At 46.3% G+C, this 20,150-nt stretch overlaps 1 protein-coding gene across 4 annotated transcripts in view; it reads right to left on the bottom strand.

The window, feature by feature from the left end:
* The window catches only part of CCDC197 (coiled-coil domain containing 197), a 47,200-nt gene extending 27,050 nt beyond the window's left edge, over positions 1-20,150 (bottom strand). For 3 of the 4 annotated variants that reach the window (XM_066612213.1, XM_066612210.1, XM_066612211.1), the window contains exon 1: positions 8,881-9,088. In XM_066612213.1, coding sequence (XP_066468310.1) covers positions 8,881-8,981 — 101 coding nt within the window. In that variant the 5' untranslated portion in view covers positions 8,982-9,088. Of the gene's footprint in view, positions 1-8,880; positions 9,089-20,072 lie in introns of those variants that run through there. The other variant, XM_066612212.1, reaches the window with a different exon arrangement.

The raw sequence follows: 20,150 nt of genomic DNA, 5'->3' as shown, positions 1-20,150 counted from the left end.
CCTGAGAGTAAGCCCCATTTAAAAAAGTAGGACTTTTTTAGAGTAGACCTGGTTAGGCTTGTACCCTAAGGGGGCAGTTCAGGTTGGGGAAAGGGGGACACGATCTCAGCACACACAGCCAGGGCTGAGACCTTCCCCATCCTTCCTTCCTCTGAACTGCATCCTGCCCATCTTGCTTACTGCCCTGAACTACCCCAATCCTCCCCCAAACCTCCCCCAAATCGCCCCTTCTGCTGACCTACCTGCTCTGGTGGGGTGCCAGTGAGCCACCATTGTGCACTTGGGGCCTCTGGTTGTTTGCAAGGGCAGCCCCAGAACGCATGACAGTGGCACGGCTTTTGCACCACGCTGGTCTGGGACTTATGATGCTGGATTGCAAGATCCACCACCCTAAGCCCTGGATAAAACTGGGCTGCCAGAGACTGGCAGCATTGAAAGCAACAGTGCCTACCAGTGAGGGGAAGTAGCAAGAAGCATCACAATGGCACCTCTATGGTGTCTCCCTGCTTCATGTTTCAGCATCCTTATACATAGGGAAAATCCTTTAACATACAACTTCACAACATAGGAGACATTCCCCCTTTCAACTTAAACCCTTTCACTCATAAGAACATAAGAACAGCCCCACTGGATCAGGCCACAGGCCCATCTAGTCCAGCTTCCTGTATCTCACAGCGGCCCACCAAATGCCCCAGGGAGCACACCAGATAACAAGAGACCTCATCCTGGTGCCCTCCCTTGCATCTGGCATTCTGACATAGCCCATTTCTAAAATCAGGAGGTTGCGCATACACATCATGGCTTGTAACCCGTAATGGATTTTTCCTCCAGAAACTTGACCAGTCTCCTTTTAAAGGCATCCAGGCCAGTCGCCGTCACCACATCCTGTGGCAAGGAGTTCCACAGACCAACCACACGCTGTGTAAAGAAATATTTTCTCTTGTCCTAACTCTCCCAACACTCAATTTTAGTGGATGTCCCCTGGTTCTGGTGTTATGTGAGAGTGTAAAGAGCATCTCCCTATCCACTCTGTCCATCCAATTTGCATTCCTTTTCTGCTAGTTTGTTTAATCCTTTTTAAAAAAAACAAACTTGTCAATAAAACAGACTATATTTTAACCCCTAGTCTGCCTGATTCCTGGTACAAGAAGTACAGTGGATTGTCACATTTCTTCAAAGACTACTGTGTGTGTTCTGAGTAATTTTGATAGGAACTTCAGAGGTTCAGTATTCTTCTGGAAGGGATTTTTTGCCCAGATAGGTCCCCTCTGCCCGACCTCATACTAGGCTGGTGGCAGCAGGTACTGTTGATGGTAGCATGCCATACTGCATGGCTGACAGGTGCAGGACAAAGGAGAGGAGTGGGGCAATTGCACAGGCTACCTTGGAGGGAGGAGGCTGCAAAATAAAATTGAACAAGGGAATATTTTTGTTTGATAATAAAATATCCAGGAACAGTCATTGCTCTGGGGTCCATAAATCCCCTTAACATTTTGAAATAGCTAACTACCTATATAAGAAGGTTTTTCACCAATCCAGGGATGTCACACGGTCAAATGGACCACACACCATTCAGGATTGCCAGCTTCCAAAAGCTGAGTTGTCAGAGGCAAACAAGAAAAGACATATTGCTTGTTCAATAAACAAAAGGCGAAAATAAATAGGACATCGGATAAGGCTGACATCTGGAGATCTGGTCTGTATGGTACTTTTAAATCTACCAGTGACACAGAAGACAGACAGCCATGGCTGCAACAACCCCTTTTTTCAAATTAAAGTGTCCATGTTAAATCCAATAACAGTTGACCATCTATAGATATTTGATTATTTGAGTGCCAGAATTTAGAGAAGAGGCTTTAACTTTAATTCCGGAAGTACTCTCCAAGACTGTCCACAGAGAGCTAATGCTAGCTTAGTGTCATCAATTCATTCTACAGTGTCACAGACCATAGATCTGCTTAGTGCCCCATGTCATCTGAACAGGCGAGTCTTACCAACATACCTGAACAGATAGATTAAGGGTGCAGTCCTAACCAACTTTCCAGCACTGAGGTAAGGGCAATGCAGCTCCAAGGTAAGGGAATAAACATTCCCTAACCTTGAGGAGGCGTCCTCAAATGCCACCCAACTGCAGGGTGCAGCTCACGTCTCATTGGCAGTGCAGGAAAGGTGGTTAGGATTTGGACCTAAACTGTTAGAAAACAACCTTGTAGCAAACCAGAGTCCTAGCATGAGTAAACAAAATTGGAATGCAGATCCAATCTGCAATTACACACACGTTAATCTGCAGCTGTGCCTTTCCCATTCCAGTAAGTAGGGTTCCCACCTCATCAAAGAGAGCAAAACCAACAGCCCCTAGACTAGCCTTCTGCCATTAACTGTGGCTTGATGCGCAGAGATCAGCAAAAAAAGCTTTGGGCCATATTGGTCAATACCTTATTTAAAAGATTTCTATCCTGTTGTTCCCCCCCAAACAACAGGGCATCCAGTGCAGCTTAACCCATTTCTGCCCAGTGCACAGGTGTACACATTGATCCCTGTTGTGTATATGCAACGTTGGACAGAAATGGCTTAAATAATAACAAATATCATAAAAACAATTTACAATAATAACTGGCACTTAAAAATACAATACAGGTGCCCCCTCCATATTCATGGATCCAGTATGTGCAGTTTCAATTATCCATGTTTCAAAAATTCCTCCCCTCCCCCCCACCGCACAAATGACTAATTTGCTCTTTGCTGACTCCAAAATGGAAGCAGGAGTTTAGGAGTCCTTCCATTTTGGAGTCCACAGAGACTGGGAACAGTGACAGGAAGGCTGAAATCAAAATCAGATCAGTGTTTCTCAAGCAGTCGTATGGGTACCACCAGTCTTACTTGAAGTGGCATCTGGTGGTACTCATCGGATCCCTGGACACCTGCTGCCCTGCATAAGAACACAAGAACAGCCCTGCTGGATCAGGCCATAAACCCATCTAGTCCACTTTCCTGTATCTCACAGCGGCCCACCAAATGCCCCAGAGAGCACACAAGACTACAAGAGATCTACATCCTGGTCTTTAATGATTTTTCCTCCAGAAATTTGTCCAATCCCATTTTAAAGGCATCTAGGTCAGATGCCATCACCACATCCTGTGGCAAGGAGTTCCACATACCAACCACACGCTGAGTAAAGAAATATTTTCTTTTGTCTGTCCTAACTCACCCAACACTCAATTTTAGTGGATGTCCCCTGGTTCTACTATCCACTCTATCCGTCCCGTTCATAATTTTGTATGTCTCAATCATGTCTCCCCTCAGGTGCCACTTTGGGTCATGTAGCACATGCCCCATTGGTACATCTACAACAGTGCTGGAAAACTGGAAAGTTGCCCTGCAGCGAAACCCGGAACGTGATGCAACAAACAGTGGTAGGAGGCTTGGGTCAGCAGGCAGAGCTCCAAAGCATGCTTTTCCATGCTTGAAAAAGCCACTCCACGTCCCGTCCACCAGCCTCTTACTGTTGTTTGTCACATTGCGTCTGGCCTCCCAGTCCAGAAGTAACTGGCAATGATGTCATCACCAGTTACGTCTGGTAGTACTTCAAATAGGTAGATGATGTGAAGTGGTATGGTGGAGACCAAACGTTGAAAATCACTGAGATAAGTCATTTTAGCAATGGGGAGATTTCTGAACCACTTTTTAATGGGTTCCCTTTTATCCATGGTTTCCATATCCGCTGGGGGTACAGGGAATGTATCCCCCATGAATATGGGGGGACATCTCTACATAACACATTAAAAATCCACACACACACAAACTAATGAAAGAACAGGAAGAGCGACCAATACAAACTACATTCCCAATCAGGTCCTGTGCATTCTGAGGTGTGAGAGCTACAGCGTGGCTATTCATGTCTGATGCCTACCCTGCATCTGGTGTCACCAGCCACTTCAAGGGGATGTCATGTTTGAGCAGGGTATGTGCACACAAAATCCCATATGCATCCACCTAGATATCAGTCGATTTCCAAGAATCTACCATGTAGTCTGAGCCTGTGCATACTGGATTACATGCACAGATAACCTACACAGCTCAGGGGACCTGCAGGTTGCGCTCACTGGGACAGGCCTTGTATGCTGCTTGAGCTCTCCTCTTTTCCTCAATGACTGGTGTCAACTCCTCAGAGTGGGCTTCAAACCAGTCTGCTGCCTTGTTGGTCTTCTTGCCGAATATGGACAAGGCGGTGTTGTAAACGGCATTCTTGAAATGTTCCCATCTGTTGGACACATTTGCATCGACCGGGCCTGGAAGAGATTCCTCAAGCGCTCGTGCAAATTCCTCCACTTTTCTCTGATCCCGGGTCTTGCTGGTATCAATGCGAGGTCTTCCTTCCTTTTTCGTGTGGTACAGTTGCTTTGTTTGCAGTTTCACTCTGCTGCACACCAGGGAGTGTTCGGTGTCGCAGGCAGCACCCTGACAGCTGCGTGTGATCTTGATGCTGGGAAGGCTGGAGCGTCTGGTGAGAATCAGGTTGAGCTAGTGCCAGTGCTTTGATCTTGGGTGTCTCCAAGAGACTCTATGTTGGGGCTTCGTGTTGAAGAACGTGTTGCTGACACAGAGACCATGATGACAGCAAAACTCTAGCAGGCGTTGGCCATTTTTGTTCATCTTCCCAGTGCCGAACTGAACTAAGCAAGTGGGCCATGAACTATCAGCACCAACTCTAGCACTGAAATCACCGAGGATGAACAATGGCTCTTTTACAGGGATCTTCTTAATAGTGGTGGCCAGGTCATCATAGAATTTGTCTTTGGCTTCTGCTGGAGACGACAGAGTCGGTGCAGAAGCACTGATGAGAGTGACAGGTCCTGCTGATGACTGGAGCTGCAGGGGCAAAATTCTTTCACTTCCCACAGTAGGTGGGATGATGGATTGTCACTCCCGAATCGGCCTTTTCAGCCACACTAGACGCTGTTCCAGAACCACCTTTCAGAGTGCGATACCATAGGCTTTCGAGACTGAAGGTTGCCAACAACCTACACAGTATTCTAGGCATGCCAGGTAACAGGGAGAGAAGATGCACTCTTAACTTTCCATCACACATGTAGGGGTAATTGGGAATGTGCTGTACAATCCGACCCATTACTGCTTGCTGCCTTTGGTCCCCTGGGGCAAAAGGGCAGGATAAAAATACTGTCAATCAACCAACCAATCAATAATGTCTGCATACTGAACTGCTGTGTCTCCAGGGCTAACTACAGTGGCTGTTTGGTCATCCATCTTGTTTTCTCTCAGTGCTTTTCATCAGAAAGACTTTTCATCTGGTTGGCTCTTGGAGCCTTAAATAAGGCAAGAGATTAACCAGTCTATTTTTCAGGCCTTGTCACAAGGCAAGCAAACTTCTTGTTTCACCTGATATTCATTATTTCTGAAATTATAGGGCTTCCAAATATAAACAAGGGACTACAACAGTGTTTCTCAACCTGTGGGTCAGGACCCACATGGTGGGCTGTGAGTCAATTTCAGGTGGGTCCCCATAAATTTCAATATTTTATTTTTAATATGTTCGATTTGATGCTATCATGGAATGTATTTGGAATGCGTTTGGGGAAATGTTACAGATCTGTACTTTTAACAGTCTCTTCTTCCTAGCGTTGTTCCCGCGCTATGGCAGAGTCCGCTTTTCGGCATGTCTGTCTCCATTTGGCTCGATCCAGGGCATCCTCAGGGGTGATGCTCATGCATTTCATTTCATCCTTTTAACAGTCTACTACAATGATAATAAGTGGAATTTACTCCTGGGTAAGTGTGGGTAGGTTTGCAGAATAGGAATGTTAAAAATTTTTCCTGCTTGATGATGTCACTTCCAGTCATGACATCACTTCTGGTGGGTCCTAACAGATTCTCAATTTAAAAAGTGGGTCCTTGTGCTAAAAGTTTGAGAACCACTGAACTAGAGTTTAGGGGGGATTCCAGACACTGCTGTAATATGACTTGAGAAAACCTTCCTTATGAGGAAAGGCTACGGCGTTTGGGCCTCTTCAGCCTAGAAAAGAGATGCCTGAGGGGGGACATGATTGAGACATACAAAATTATGCAGGGGATGGACAGAGTGGATAGGGAGATGCTCTTTACACTCTCACATAACACCAGAACCAGGGGACATCCACTAAAATTGAGTGTTGGGAGAGTTAGAACAGACAAAAGAAAATATTTCTTTACTCAGCGTGTGGTCGGTCTGTGGAACTCCTTGCCACAGGATGTGGTGATGGCGTCTAGCCTGGACGCCTTTAAAAGGGGATTGAACAAGTTTCTGGAGGAAAAATCCATTACGGGGTACAAGCCATGATGTGTATGCGCAACCTCCTGATTTTAGAAATGGGCTATGTCAGAATGCCAGATGCAAGGGAGGGCACCAGGATGAGGTCTCTTGTTATCTGGTGTGCTCCCTGGGGCATTTGGTGGGCCGCTGTGAGATACAGGAAGCTGGGCTAGATGGGCCTATGGCCTGATCCAGTGGGGCTGTTCTTATGTTCTTATGTAAAACACTGCATAAGAAGTGAACACGCTTGAAGTTTAGAGGACAAAGATTTGTCAAGTCTAATGTAAACCATAGTTTGGCAGACTGACATTCTGAGGGCCACATTGCAGACAGCTAGCTAAACAGACATGCCCACAGATGTAGCAGCTGCACATAGTTTTTCAAATCCATCCTGGGCTTTCCAAGGTTGACTCCACCAGCTGGGCTTATAAGCCCTGCTATTATGCATGGTGGTTTGTAGGCAGGCTCCATGTCATCTGTGTGATGTCCCACAATCTCCTATAAGTTCAGCATTTCAACACTCACACGGTTTCCTGCTTTGGCAAACCTTGCTCCAATTTCTCATGAACAAATGGTGGTGGTGGTGGTGGGGAACCTTAAATTATGCCAATTGTTATTTGAACAGATGAAAACATGGAAATTCCAGTGCATCGTTACACTTTTTAGCATAGAAACCCCCTCTTCAATGCACCCTGGGACTATGTGTGGGAACTGCTTCTTACGTCGTATTAGAGTTATACACTGTGGAGAGTGGCAGCAGTGAACCAAAGAACATAAGAAGAGCCCTGTTGGATCAGGCCAAAGACCCATCTAGTCCAGCTTCCTGTATCTCACAGTGGCCCACCAGATGCCACACAGAGCACAGAAGACAACCTGCTGCCACTCCCTTGCATCTGGCATTCAAAGGTAACCTACTTCTAAAACAGGAGGATTCATATACCCATCATGGCTTGTAACCTATGATGGACTTTTCCTCCATAAATTTGTCCAATCCCTTCAACTTTACACTGGCTGGCAGCTGCCCTCCAGGGTTTCAGACTGGGTTCTTTCTTAGTCCAACCAGGAGGAGATGCCAGAGATTCAACCCATGATCATCTTCATTCATGTGCTTTTGTAGTGTTCCACTATTTCCCTGACAAGATTTCCCAAGAAACAATTGCAAAACCATGAACACAGAGCTAGCCAGACAGAAGACAGGTAAGAAGAATGGGTCAGCAATGACCATTTGAATACAGGCTTAAAAAAAAAAAAAAGGAGAAAGCAAAGTACCATTTTTTTTTTGTACTCTTGGCAGGTCCCAGCCTGGGCTCCCAGAAAAGATTACTTCTCCCTTGGATTTCTAGGGGCAGACGGTTCACCTGTTCTATGTCTTGGACTTCCCAGCCCTAATCAATGTTAGGCGCAAGATCTGATCCTTTTTGCTGATTTGCACATGATCACAATTTTTCCTGATAGGGTTTATTTACTGGCTGCATCAAGTCATGGAGTGTCCTTCCCTGGCACAGAGTTGTAGTGATGGGAAAAGTTTTTTTGGTTGTTTTGTTTTTGTCATGGCTGTTAAAGGGGCAAGCACCCTGCCAAGAAAAATGGTGTCATCCTTACTTGCAACAGCCATTATGTTTAACAATCTCTGGGTTACTGTGGGGTGCTTGTGGCCATGCATTTTTGAACTGCAGCCTGTTGAGGCAGGAAAATTAGGCTTTTTTCCAAAGGTTTACCAAACAGAATATGGCTACTGATCTCCTGAAGTTAATTATAGGAAATCTATGCATCATTAAAGTGCCACTGAATCTTGCTGAAAGGAAAGTCTAAGGTGAGTTTGGAGGTTGCTGCTTGCACTAAAGATCAGAGAGATGTTGAAGGGAATGGTGGCTGCAATCCCTGTAACACCCTTGGGAATACGTTATGTAGAATTCAATGGGACTGATTCCCAAGTCAACATGGACAAGATCAGGCCGCAGGTTTGGCAATATCACAGGAGGTTTGCACAGTGTCCTGAGATCTCTAAATACAAAGCACATACTACATTGCTTTCTGACGTCTTTAATGAATGCACCCAAAACCCAGAAGGCAAACACCTGCTAATTCTTCAGAAGCTTTCTCTGTTGACCAAGAATATGTTCAATTTATTTTAGTTTAAGAACACAAGAGGAGTCCAGCTGAACCAGACCAAAGGTCTAGCTAGTCCCGTATCCTATTTCCCATGCTGGCCAAACAGATGTCTCTGGACAATCACGAACAGGGCATGAAGGGGATTGCCCCACCTCTGCTTTTTGTCTTCAACAATACATGTTTGGATGTATACTGCCTCTGTACTTGGATGTCCTATCTATCGATCGTGGCTACTAACTCTTGAGATACGTCAATTATCCATGTATTTGTCTAATGCCTAGTCTAGTCGCCTTCTAAGCGAGTGGCGAACACAATTTTTTGGCATGAATTCCATAAGCAAATTATGCCTTGTTTGTCATAGTATCCCCCAAGTGCATTAAAGCCCTAGCCCGTGACTTCTTTCCGTTCAGGTATTCACAGTTTTTCATGGCATTCATCACACATTTTAATTATAACCTTACCTGAATTCTCCTAGCTGGGTCACAAAAACATTTGTCCTCCTGTTTTCCACCTGCAGAAAGTACTTGGGATCATGATCCCTTGCCATCATCAGAGCAGCCATGTTTCTTTAAAAACAAAACCAGCCACTTTCCCTGCCTGCAAAAGTTTGGTGCGCTATATTTGCACTGCCTGCAGCAGTCTCCCTCTGAGAAATAAAGGGAGGGGAGATATGAGGGTTGTTGTTTGGGAGCTTTTAAATGCAACCAAACAAGTGCAACCGTGTGGTTTTAATGGTGCCTTGTATTACAGAGACATGTGCATGAGCAACAAGCTCAGATCTAGTTGCAAAATTGGAAGCATAGGGTTCAGTGTAGGAGGTGAGCTTTGTGGGTTGCTACAGTTACCTTTCTGCATTCAGCTGCTTGTGATGTTCCCTTAGCAACCCTGGCACACAGTGTGGATCAAGCCCTTGAGTGCAGAGTGAGAAATGCCCTCCTGTTTCCTCCAGGGAGTTATCGCGAAGGCATCGCTATATACACATGTGGTGCTGAAGCTTCAGCAATGACCTTCCCCCCCCCCTTTTTGGTAAAACATTGTGTTGAATAAATTGCTTATGTTTAACAACTTATTTATTTACAAGTTGCACCCAAGAAAATCCCTTTGTTTCTCATTATGTGCTATGTATACAGAGGGAGCCCTTGTACCTGTGAATCCCGTATCCGCAGATTCAATTATCCGTGGTCCTCCCAAATATCCCCCACATGCGCCCCCTCCAGAGGCAAAGGAACCAAGTCTTAAGGTTAAAGAAAAAGCAAATTCTGGTTTCCCTGGGTCCTCCAATGCCTTAGAAGGCATTAAGACCATCACTTCCAGTTTCACTAAGAAACTGCAAGTTGCTTTTTTTTAACCTTAAGGCTCAGTATGAGCCCAGTAGACACCTGTAGCCTCTGCTGGGAAAGGACCCTCCCCTTGGATCTGGAGGGTGGGGGAGAGGTGTTTGCCTATATCCATGGTTTCATGTAACCCCCGCGTATATGGGGGCACACCTTTCCATATTATGTATACACCAATCCTAAGAGGCCCACACTATTGTTCTGGCAGCATAAGGTTCTTTACGGTTGTCACAGTTTTGTGCAACCAGGCTGCCACCACAGATGGTTAATGGCTGTTGCCAGTGGTCCGTCCATGGCCTCTAGTGCTGGTAGGTCAGTGTAGGAGGTGGGTGGGGGGGATGAGTCAGGGAGGGGAAGGAATGGGGAGGAGATTGGGGTGGGATGAGGGCTGATTGAGGCTGGGGGGCTGTATTTGCGGCAAGCACCACCATCATTCCATCCCCCGTCCCTGCCTTCCCGGGTCCACTCGGACTTGTGCCAGCTAATCACTGATTGCCAGCACAGATACAAGTACACCCGTACAGGCAGCACAACGTATCCCCAGGCAAGGAATCAAATGTTCCCTTATCTAGAGGAGAACTCCAGGACTCACCACCTTCCTGCAGGATGCAGAATGTGCTCCAATGGCACGGCTGCATCAGTGTGAGAGGGGGGAGGGTATTTGTTAGGATTGGACTGTTGTTGGCATTGTCTACTCAAACTGGTAGCAGTTCGCCAGACAGGGATCATTCCCAGTCCTACCTGGAGATGCAAAAACCAAGGTCAGTCCACCCATGGAGGGAATTGAAGTGGCTGCTTCAAGCTATAAGAAGGTGGCAAGCTGGCAGGTGGCCTCCCTGGTCTGAACTGGTGAGGAGGTAGGGGTCAGTGCAATCCCGATAGCTCTCTTGGCATCGTTGCTGCCTTCTTATCACCTCTACTACGTATTCAAGACAGGTTGGGTGTAACTTCCCCAGGAATCCCAGGATCCTCCCTATTCATTCAGTACCAAATGGCAGAGAAGGCAGGGATGTGGAGACAATGAAAAGGAAAAGGGCAGCCAAAGTTTGGCTTGGCTTCAGGCCAACTTCAGCCAGGTCTGTTGGAGACCTTATGCGTGCAAGACCCATTGGGCTATGGCCCCTCCCCAGTTGCATAGCAGATGAAAGTTAAAACTGGGAACATTTGAATAGGGACAACAATAAAGCTTCATCTGTGTTTGGTGGGTCACTGTGTCCCTTATGTTTCTCCTTCTTGCATGAGGCACAGGCAAGTTATGGCTCACTTCAAGATAAGAGTTGTCAGCAGGCCAAAAACAGCACAGCCTCCTGCCTTTAATAGCAGATGAGCTGCAGAAAGCGACAGGTGGGGCTTTCCAAGGCAGAATGATAAGCCTAGTCACTGGCTAATGGCTGTCAGTGAATACAGGCACAGAAAGAGGTCAAAGAGTTGGCACCCCCAATACAGGGCAGGAGACAGCACATCAACCCTGCATAGGGATTAGTGGGTTGACCCTGTGTGGTTCTTGTGCCATGCTTGCAGCTGAGAACTGAACATAGCCACAAATTAGACACTGGATTTAGGACAGCCTAAAACAGTGTTTCTCAAACTGTGGGGCAGGCTGTCTGGCTGCAAACTGAGGGCTGCAAACTGACGACTGGCCCATGGTCTGACTTTTTCAATGAAGGTAACTCTGTCCTTGAATGGCTGGACGAACTGGATATTGACATTTGATCTAGTCTAATTGATATATAAGTCCATGTATTTTATGCCATATGCTAAATAAATAAATAAATCTGGGGCCAGAACCGCTAGGTGGGTAGTGAGCCAATTCCCCATTCATTGCAATGTGTATTTTATTTTTAATAGATTTGATGCTACCATAGTATGCACTGGTGTAGCTAGAGGGGGGATGGAGCACTAAGTTTTGCAGGGAGCCTCACCGAGGAGTGCAACGGCCCCTCCCCCTCTCCTTGGGAGCCATTCCCCTCCGTTTTGCCCCCCCCAAATGGCTCCCAAGGGGAGGGGGAGGGGCCATTGCACTCCTCAGTGAAGCTTCCTGCAAAACTTCAGTCCCCCCCCCCCCCAGCTACACCAGTGATGGTTTGTGACAGCATTTAGGGAAATGTTACAGATCTGTACTTTTACCAGACTACTCTGTCTATGCTTTTAACAATGATAGTCAATGGGGCTTACTCCCAGGTAAGTGTGGATAGGGTTGCAGCTTTTCAGATGTTTGGGGAATTTTTTTAACAGGTCACCAACTGCTTGGGAGAGTAGGAGGATTTGTCTAATATATTTTTAAACTTATTGTAAACTTTTAATTTACTTACTTGATTTATTTGATTTTGGGCGCAATCCAAACTCTGGGTTGGGTAAAGCCGTAAAGCACGTTTGCACCTCCATGGGAGGAAGCTGCATCGGCACATCAAGATGTGCCAACGCACAGAGGCTGACAGAAGCCTCCGTGGTGGCTTCCCCACAGCTACTTGTGTCAGCGCACTGGCGCCAATACAAGCGGCAAAGGTAGGCGTGGGGGGGCAGGGAGGAGGAGGGAAGGAGGTGTTTCTGGATGGGGGAGGGCGGGAAATGGGTGGCCCCGGGGGTGGACGGGGAGCCAGAGGCAGGGCTGAGACCCAGCAGTTATGCCGGATCCCAACCCTCATCCCTGGGGAGAATGGAGTGGCTTGAAGCCACTCCACTCTCCTTGGACATGCGCTACCTCTAGAGGTGGCGCAGGTCCGAGGAGACCTATTGGTGCCAGCAGCCCTTACCAGGGGTAAGAGGAAGAGTTTCCCCTTGCCTCTGGCTGAGCCACTGCTGGCCCCAAACCTGCCTTGGATACAGCACAAGCCTCCTGGCTTGCCTGCTCCAGTGCAGGTTTGGATTGCGCTGTTTGTCATATAGGGGGCGATCCTGCTTGATTTTCCTGCTTGATGATGTCACTTCTGGCCATTACTTTCCAGGTTAATGACATCACTTCCAGTGGGTCCCAATGATTGTCATTCTAAAAAGTGGTTCCTGGTGCTAAAAAGTTTGAGAACCACTGGCCTAAAACAACTCACATGTCTCAAAAAGTATGTCACAACTTCATAAGCAGCTTCTGAGGGTCTTGGGAACTCTTCTGGCCCCTTCTTTGATCACCCAGGTAGTGGTGGAATTTTCCATCTTGTTAGTATTCCTAAGTCTTAGGTGTTTATTTTCTCTTTTAGAGATTTTAATTGCACACAATTATCCGTCCTTATTGCTTAAATTATAGCTAAATATTTTTTAATTATGCAAACACGTTCAATATAGAGATCACGTTTTCTCCCATCTTTTTTGTTGTTTTCTGATCCCTCTTTTCTATTTACAAGCGATTTCTCCTATTGCTGCACAGTCTGTTTATTCCAGTGTTCAATAACTTCCAGGAGCTTGACACGTTTGTTAAGCATATGGTTATTTTTAACTGAGTTAAATGCTACACACTCCTGTGGCACGTTGTGCAACAGATACTGTCTAGTGTCATCTGACATTTTCTCCAGACACTTGTACTAAATTTAACTTCTCCAGAGAGATGGAGGGCAAATAGCTAAATATCAGTTTTTCAAAACAAGAGAGTGGCATGAAGGTTTGATTCCTTCAAAATAAATTTTTTAAATACTGAACATAAATTCTAAAAAAAATTGTGTCCTTTAAACAGTAGTTGGGAAGGAACTGCAGCTCAGTGGTAGAGTATCCGCTGTACATGAAGAAGGAATTGGGTTCAAATCCTGAGCTCTCCAGGTGCAGATGCACCCTGGAGAGCTGCTGCTAATCAACAACGGAAGCTCTTCTTACAGAAATTGAAAAACTTCTTAAAGACAAGTCAGTAAAAACATTTGTGGACAATTGGAAACCATTAATGGACTTCCTGCGTGCAAAGGGGAAAATGGGTCAAATGAACTATGGATTCCATGAGTAGACAATGGGATATATAACTTTTTTTCTCTTTTTTCTTTGTTGAAAATGTACTGTAGAATAATTGTAAGAGTGTTTAAGATGTGATACCTAACATATTACATGATTTTGAGTGCAATCCTGACTGCACTTTGGTTAGGTGCGAGTATCTTGCGCTAGCCCAGGAGGGTCGCAAACGTAAGTCGGCTGGGCTGGCGAAGTGATGTGTGCTGGCCCGCAGAGGCTGTATTCAGCCTCTGTGCTGAGTCAGGCAGGGAGGGTTGCATCAGCTGAGTTTGGCTGATGCAAGAGTCTGGGGAGGGCAGGGAGGAGGTGAGAGGGAGGCATTCTGGGATGGGGAGAGGGCGGGCAGACGGTGGTCCGGCGGGGAGTGGGACGTGGGGCTGGAGCCCAGCTGTTATGCCAGATCCCAACCCTGTTCCTGGAGCAGTGCGGAGTGGCTTCAAGCTGCTCCACTTTCGTTGGACTTATGCCACCTCCAGAGGTGGTGCAATTCTGAGGAGACCCATTGGGGCTATGGTGGCTTACCCAGGGGTAAGAGTTTGCTCTTGCCTCCGGCTGAGCCACTTCAGACCCCAATGTTGCGCTGGATATAGTGCACACCTCCTGTCCAGCTTGTTCCACCGCAAGATTGGATTGCGCTGTTCGTAGAAGAACAAAGAAGCATAGATTGAGAACTCCGCACCTGCCTCACAACTTTCAATATGTTTTTTTCTTCTTTTTTAATTTTTATTTTCATTTATTTCTAGTTTGTATTTCTAACTTACTGAGTTTGTATGTTTCAATCTTTGATCTTATAAAACTATAATTTTTTTTTAAAAAAGAGAAAAATACAGGAAGTTCTTGATTAACGCGGTTTTAATTTGCGTTTGATGCAGACTCATCTTTGAAATAATGTGGTCAATTAGTGGCTAATTAGTTGCTAACAAGCGACTCCGTTAGATGCCAGCAGCTTTCTGTGTGTGAGTGTGGGGAGGCTCCTCTAAAGTCAAAAGACAAAAAAAACAGACAAAGAAAATGTGTCCACAGAGCTTCTTAGGCAGCTGTGGCTGCACATCTTGTAAAATTCATTCTGCTTGATGGCAAGGGCTGGAGTGTGCACCTGTGCTTGGAGATCAGCACCTGGCAAGGCAGCAACTGACTCTCTTCCATGTGAAAAGAGAGACTTCTGCCACTTGCTATGAGAGGGGGAGCAATCCCCTTTGGTTGCCTATTGCAACATGAACGATATGAAGCAGAAATAGCAAATGGATTTTTTTTTCTCAAGATAACTGACAAGAGGTCCTCAGGCTAAGCTCTGCCACTTACTGCTTTCTTTGCTTCCATGCAGTCATCTTCATTTTCCCTTGTTCTTTTCTCAACCATTATTATCAGTAGCCACCCTCACTTCCAGTAGCCTCCCTCATCAACCCTCCCCTTACACATCTTGGGCAAGCAGAAGATGCCAGTCATCCGTGTGAATGTTAAATGACTTTTCCCCTAACCTATAACAATCCAGTTGTTTCCAATGGGAAAGGGTGTTTCAATTTACATGTTTCTTATACACTCAGGATTTTCCAGGGATGTAGTAGTTGGCAACCTTCAGTCTCGAAAGACTATGGTATCACGCTCTGAATGGTGGTTCTGGAAGAGCGTCTAGTGTGGCTGAAAAGGCCGATTCGGGAGTGACAATCCCTTCCACACTGGGAGCAAGTGCAGTCTGTCCCTGGCCTGTCTCCCTGGCTACGGGCCTTCCTTCTTTGCCTCTTAGCCTCAGACTGTTGGCCAAGTGTCTCTTCAAACTGGGAAAGGCCATGCTGCACAGCCTGCCTCCAAGCGGGCCGCTCAGAGGCCAGGGTTTCCCACTTGTTGAGGTCCACTCCTAAGGCCTTCAGTTCCCTCTTGCAGATGTCCTTGTAACGCAGCTGTGGTCTACCTGTAGGGCACTTTCCTTGCACGAGTTCTCCATAGAGGAGATCCTTTGGGATCCGGCCATCATCCATTCTCACAACATGACCGAGCCAACGCAGGCGTCTCTGTTTCAGCAGTGCATACGTGCTAGGGATTCCAGCTCATTCCAGGACTGTGTTGTTTGGAACTTTGTCCTGCCAGGTGATGCAGAGGATGTGTCGGAGGCAGCGCATGTGGAAAGCGTTCAGTTTCCTCTCCTGTTGTGAGCGAAGAGTCCATGACTTGCTGCAGCACAGAAATGTACTCAGGACATAAGCTCTGTAGACCTGGATCTTGGTATGTTCCATCAGCTTCTTGTTGGATCAGACTCTCTTTGTGAGTCTGGAAAACGTGATAGCTGCTTTACCGATGCATTTGTTTAGCTCGGTATCAAGAGAAAGAGTGTCGTAGATCGTTGGACAAAGTCATGGACAACCTCCAGTTCATGCGCAGAGATTGTAATGCAGGGAGGTGAGTTCAAATCCTGAACCATGACCTGTGTTTTCTTCAGGCTGATTGTCAGTCCAAAATCTTGGCAGGCCTTGCTAAAACGATCCATGAGCTGCTGGAGATCTTTGGCAGAGTGGGTAGTGACAGCTGCATCGTCAGCAAGGAGGAAGTCACGCAGACATTTCAGCTGGACTTTGGACTTTGAGAGGTTGAGGAGCTTTCCGTCTGATCTGGTCCAGAGATAGATGCCTTCTGTTGCAGTTCCAAAGGCACGCTTCAGCAGGACAGCGAAGAAAATACAGGGACGTAAACCTCACATAAATTGAGAGGTGTCTGTATAAGCAATACTGAGTGAGATGGACCAATGGTCTGACTTGGGGCCCAATCCAAAGGGCCACTTAGGCTTGTGTAAGTTTCCTATGTTTTTGTCTCCTTTAAACTTGCTGTTCATGACTGTTTTTACTTTTATATTTTGCTGTGGTTTATAACTTTTTTCTCAGTTAAATGGCTTATATCTGTGTTTTCATTGTATTGTAAATGTCCTCATAAATGGAAATTGAGAGACTGGGTAATAAATATTTTAAACAAATAATACATACACAAACAAACTGGAAGTTCTTTTTCCCATCCCATAGGTATTGAGTTGGATTGTGGCTACTCAAGAGCAACATTCAATGGCATTATTTCGTTATTTACTATGTGCTGCATGGACTAGCTCTGTGGACTGAAAACATGTTCTGTGGTCGAAGCTTTTGGAGCTTTGGCTCAGGTAAAGATCTTTTCTGTGAAACAAAACAGACTTTATCATTTTATTGCTAATTTTTGCCCTTTTTCCTTCACTTGCCCCACAAGTCTTCAGCCTGTGGCTCACTAGAGATGTCCTCATAAGAACATAAGAACATAAGAACAGCCCCACTGGATCAGGCCATAGGCCCATCTAGTCCAGCTTCCTGTATCTCACAGCGGCCCACCAAATGCCCCAGGGAGCACACCAGATAACAAGAGACCTCATTCTGGTGCCCTCCCTTGCATCTGGCATTCTGACATAACCCATTTCTAAAATCAGGAGGTTGCGCATACACATCATGGCTTGTACCCCTTAATGGATTTTTCCTCCAGAAACTTGTCCAATCCCCTTTTAAAGGCGTCCAGGCCAGACGCCAGCACCACATCCTGTGGCAAGGAGTTCCACAGACTGACCACACGCTGAGTAAAGAAATATTTTCTTTTGTCTGTCCTAACCCGCCCAACACTCAATTTTAGTGGATGTCCCCTGGTTCTGGTATTATGTGAGAGTGTAAAGAGCATCTCCCTATCCACTCTGTCCATCCCCTGCATAATTTTGTATGTCTCAGTCATGTCCCCCCTCAGGCGTCTCTTTTCTAGGCTGAAGAGGCCCAAACGCCATAGCCTTTCCTCATAAGGAAGGTGCCCCAGCCCCGAAATCATCTTAGTCGCTCTCTTTTGCACCTTTTCCATTTCCACTATGTCTTTTTTGAGATGCGGCGACCAGAACTGGACACAATACTCCAGGTGTGGCCTTACCATAGATTTGTACAACGGCATTATAATACTAGCCGTTTTGTTCTCAATACCCTTCCTAATGATCCCAAGCATAGAATTGGCCTTCTTCACTGCCGCCGCACATTGGGTCGACACTTTCATCGACCTGTCCACCACCACCCCAAGATCTCTCTCCTGATCTGTCACAGACAGCTCAGAACCCATCAGCCTATATCTAAAGTTTTGATTTTTTGCCCCAATGTGCATGACTTTACACTTACTGACATTGAAGCGCATCTGCCATTTTGCTGCCCATTCTGCCAGTCTGGAGAGATCCTTCTGAAGCTCCTCACAATCACTTCTGGTCTTCACCACTCGGAAAAGTTTGGTGTCATCTGCAAACTTAGCCACTTCACTGCTCAACCCTGTCTCCAGGTCATTTATGAAGAGGTTGAAAAGCACCAGTCCCAGGACAGATCCTTGGGGCACACCGCTTTTCACCTCTCTCCATTGTGAAAATTGCCCATTGACACCCACTCTCTGCTTCCTGGCCTCCAACCAGTTCTCAATCCACGAGAGGACCTGTCCTCTAATTCCCTGACTGTGGAGTTTTTTCAGTAGCCTTTGGTGAGGGACCGTGTCAAACGCCTTCTGAAAGTCCAGATATATAATGTCCACGGGTTCTCCCACATCCACATGCCTGTTGACCTTTTCAAAGAATTCTATAAGGTTCGTGAGGCAAGACTTACCCTTACAGAAGCCATGCTGATTCTCCCTCAGCAAGGCCTGTTCGTCTATGTGTTTTGAGATCCTATCTTTGATGAAGAATTCCACCATCTTACCCGGTATGGATGTTAGGCTGACCAGCCTATAGTTTCCCGGGTCCCCCCTCTTTCCCTTTTTAAAAATAGGCATGACATTTGCTATCCTCCAATCCTCTGGCACTGTGGCCGTTTTGAGGGACAAGTTGCATATTTTAGTCAAGAGATCAGCAACTTCATTCAATTCCTTAATAACTCTTGGGTGGATGCCATCAGGGCCAGGTGACTTATTGATTTTTAATTTATCAATGAGGTCTGAAACATCTTCTCTTTTAACCTCTATCTGACTTAACTTCTCGGTCAGGAGGGGCCGTTCGGGCAGCGGTATCTGCCCGAGGTCTTCTGCCGTGAAGACAGATGCAAAGAACTCATTTAATTTCTCTGCCATCTCTAAGTCTCCTTTTATCTCCCCTTTCCCTTCCTCACCATCCAGAGGGCCAACTGCTTCTCTGGCGGGTTTCCTGCTTCTAACATATTTGAAGAAGCTTTTATTATTCCCCTTAATGTTGCTGGCCATGCGTTCCTCATAGTCTCGCTTGACCTCCCGTATCACCTTCTTACTTTCTTTTGCCACAGTTTATGATCCTTTTTATTCTCCTCATTAGGGCAAGACTTCCATTTATGGAAGGAAGCTTCCTTGCCCTTCACAGCCTCTCTAACTTGGCTGGTTAGCCATGCGGGCACCCTCCTGGATTTAGTGGAACCCTTCTTTCTTTGCGGTATACACCTCTGCTGGGCCTCTATTACTGTTGTTTTAAGCAGCCTCCATGCACTCTGGAGAGATTGGACTCTTTTTACCTTCCCTTTCAACCACCTTCTTACCAGCCTCCTCATTTGAGGGAAGTCCGCCCGTCGGAAGTCAAGGGTTTTTGTTAGAGATTTGCCTGGTATTCTTCCCCCAACATGCACGTCAAAACGGATCGCAGCATGATCACTGTTCCCCAATGGCTCAGTAACGTTTACATCTCTAACCAGGTCCTGCGTACCGCACAATATTAAATCCAGAGTCAACTGTCCTCTGGTGGGCTCCGTGACTAGCTGCTCTAAGCCACAGTCATTTAGCACGTCCAGAAATCCGGTTTCCTTATCGTGACCAGAACACAAATTGACCCAGTCAATATGAGGATAATTGAAGTCCCCCATGATTACAACCCTGTCCCTCCTTGTCACCTCCCTGATCTGTTTCCTCATTTCGAGGTCCCCATCCGATTTCTGGTCTGGAGGACGATAGCACGCCCCCAGTATTACATCGCTGCACAAGCCTGGTAATTTAACCCACAGAGATTCTACGGTGGAGTCGGACCCACCTTCAATCTCTACTTTGCTGGATTCTATCCCTTCCTTAACATAAACGGCCACCCCACCTCCAACACGCCCCTGCCTGTCCCTCCTGTAGAGTTTATAGCCCAGGATTGCGGTATCCCACTGATTCTCCGCATTCCACCAGGTTTCCGTTATGCCCACTATGTCAATGTTTTCCCTTGTCACCAGACATTCCAGTTCTCCCACCTTTGCTCGTAGACTTTGGGCATTCGCATAAAAGCATTTTTATGCTCCTTGTGCTCCTCTATGCTTATCCTCCTTGTGTTTCTCAAAACTCAGGAACAATTATTTAATTAAAATTTTCCATTAAACCTCCTGGTGAAACTTAAATGACATTTGTCAAATTAAGAATGGCAGACAGCGGTGTTTACTCACGAGGAAGTGTGCATTTGTTTATGTTCTCCTGTTTTCATTCCTTTTTCATCTGCAGTTTCATGCCCTATCCCAGTGTTG

Source organism: Tiliqua scincoides, chromosome 1 (assembly GCF_035046505.1).
Source record: "Tiliqua scincoides isolate rTilSci1 chromosome 1, rTilSci1.hap2, whole genome shotgun sequence".
In the NCBI taxonomy this organism is placed as follows: domain Eukaryota; kingdom Metazoa; phylum Chordata; class Lepidosauria; order Squamata; family Scincidae; genus Tiliqua; species Tiliqua scincoides.
This window is presented reverse-complemented; position numbering and strand designations above follow the sequence as displayed.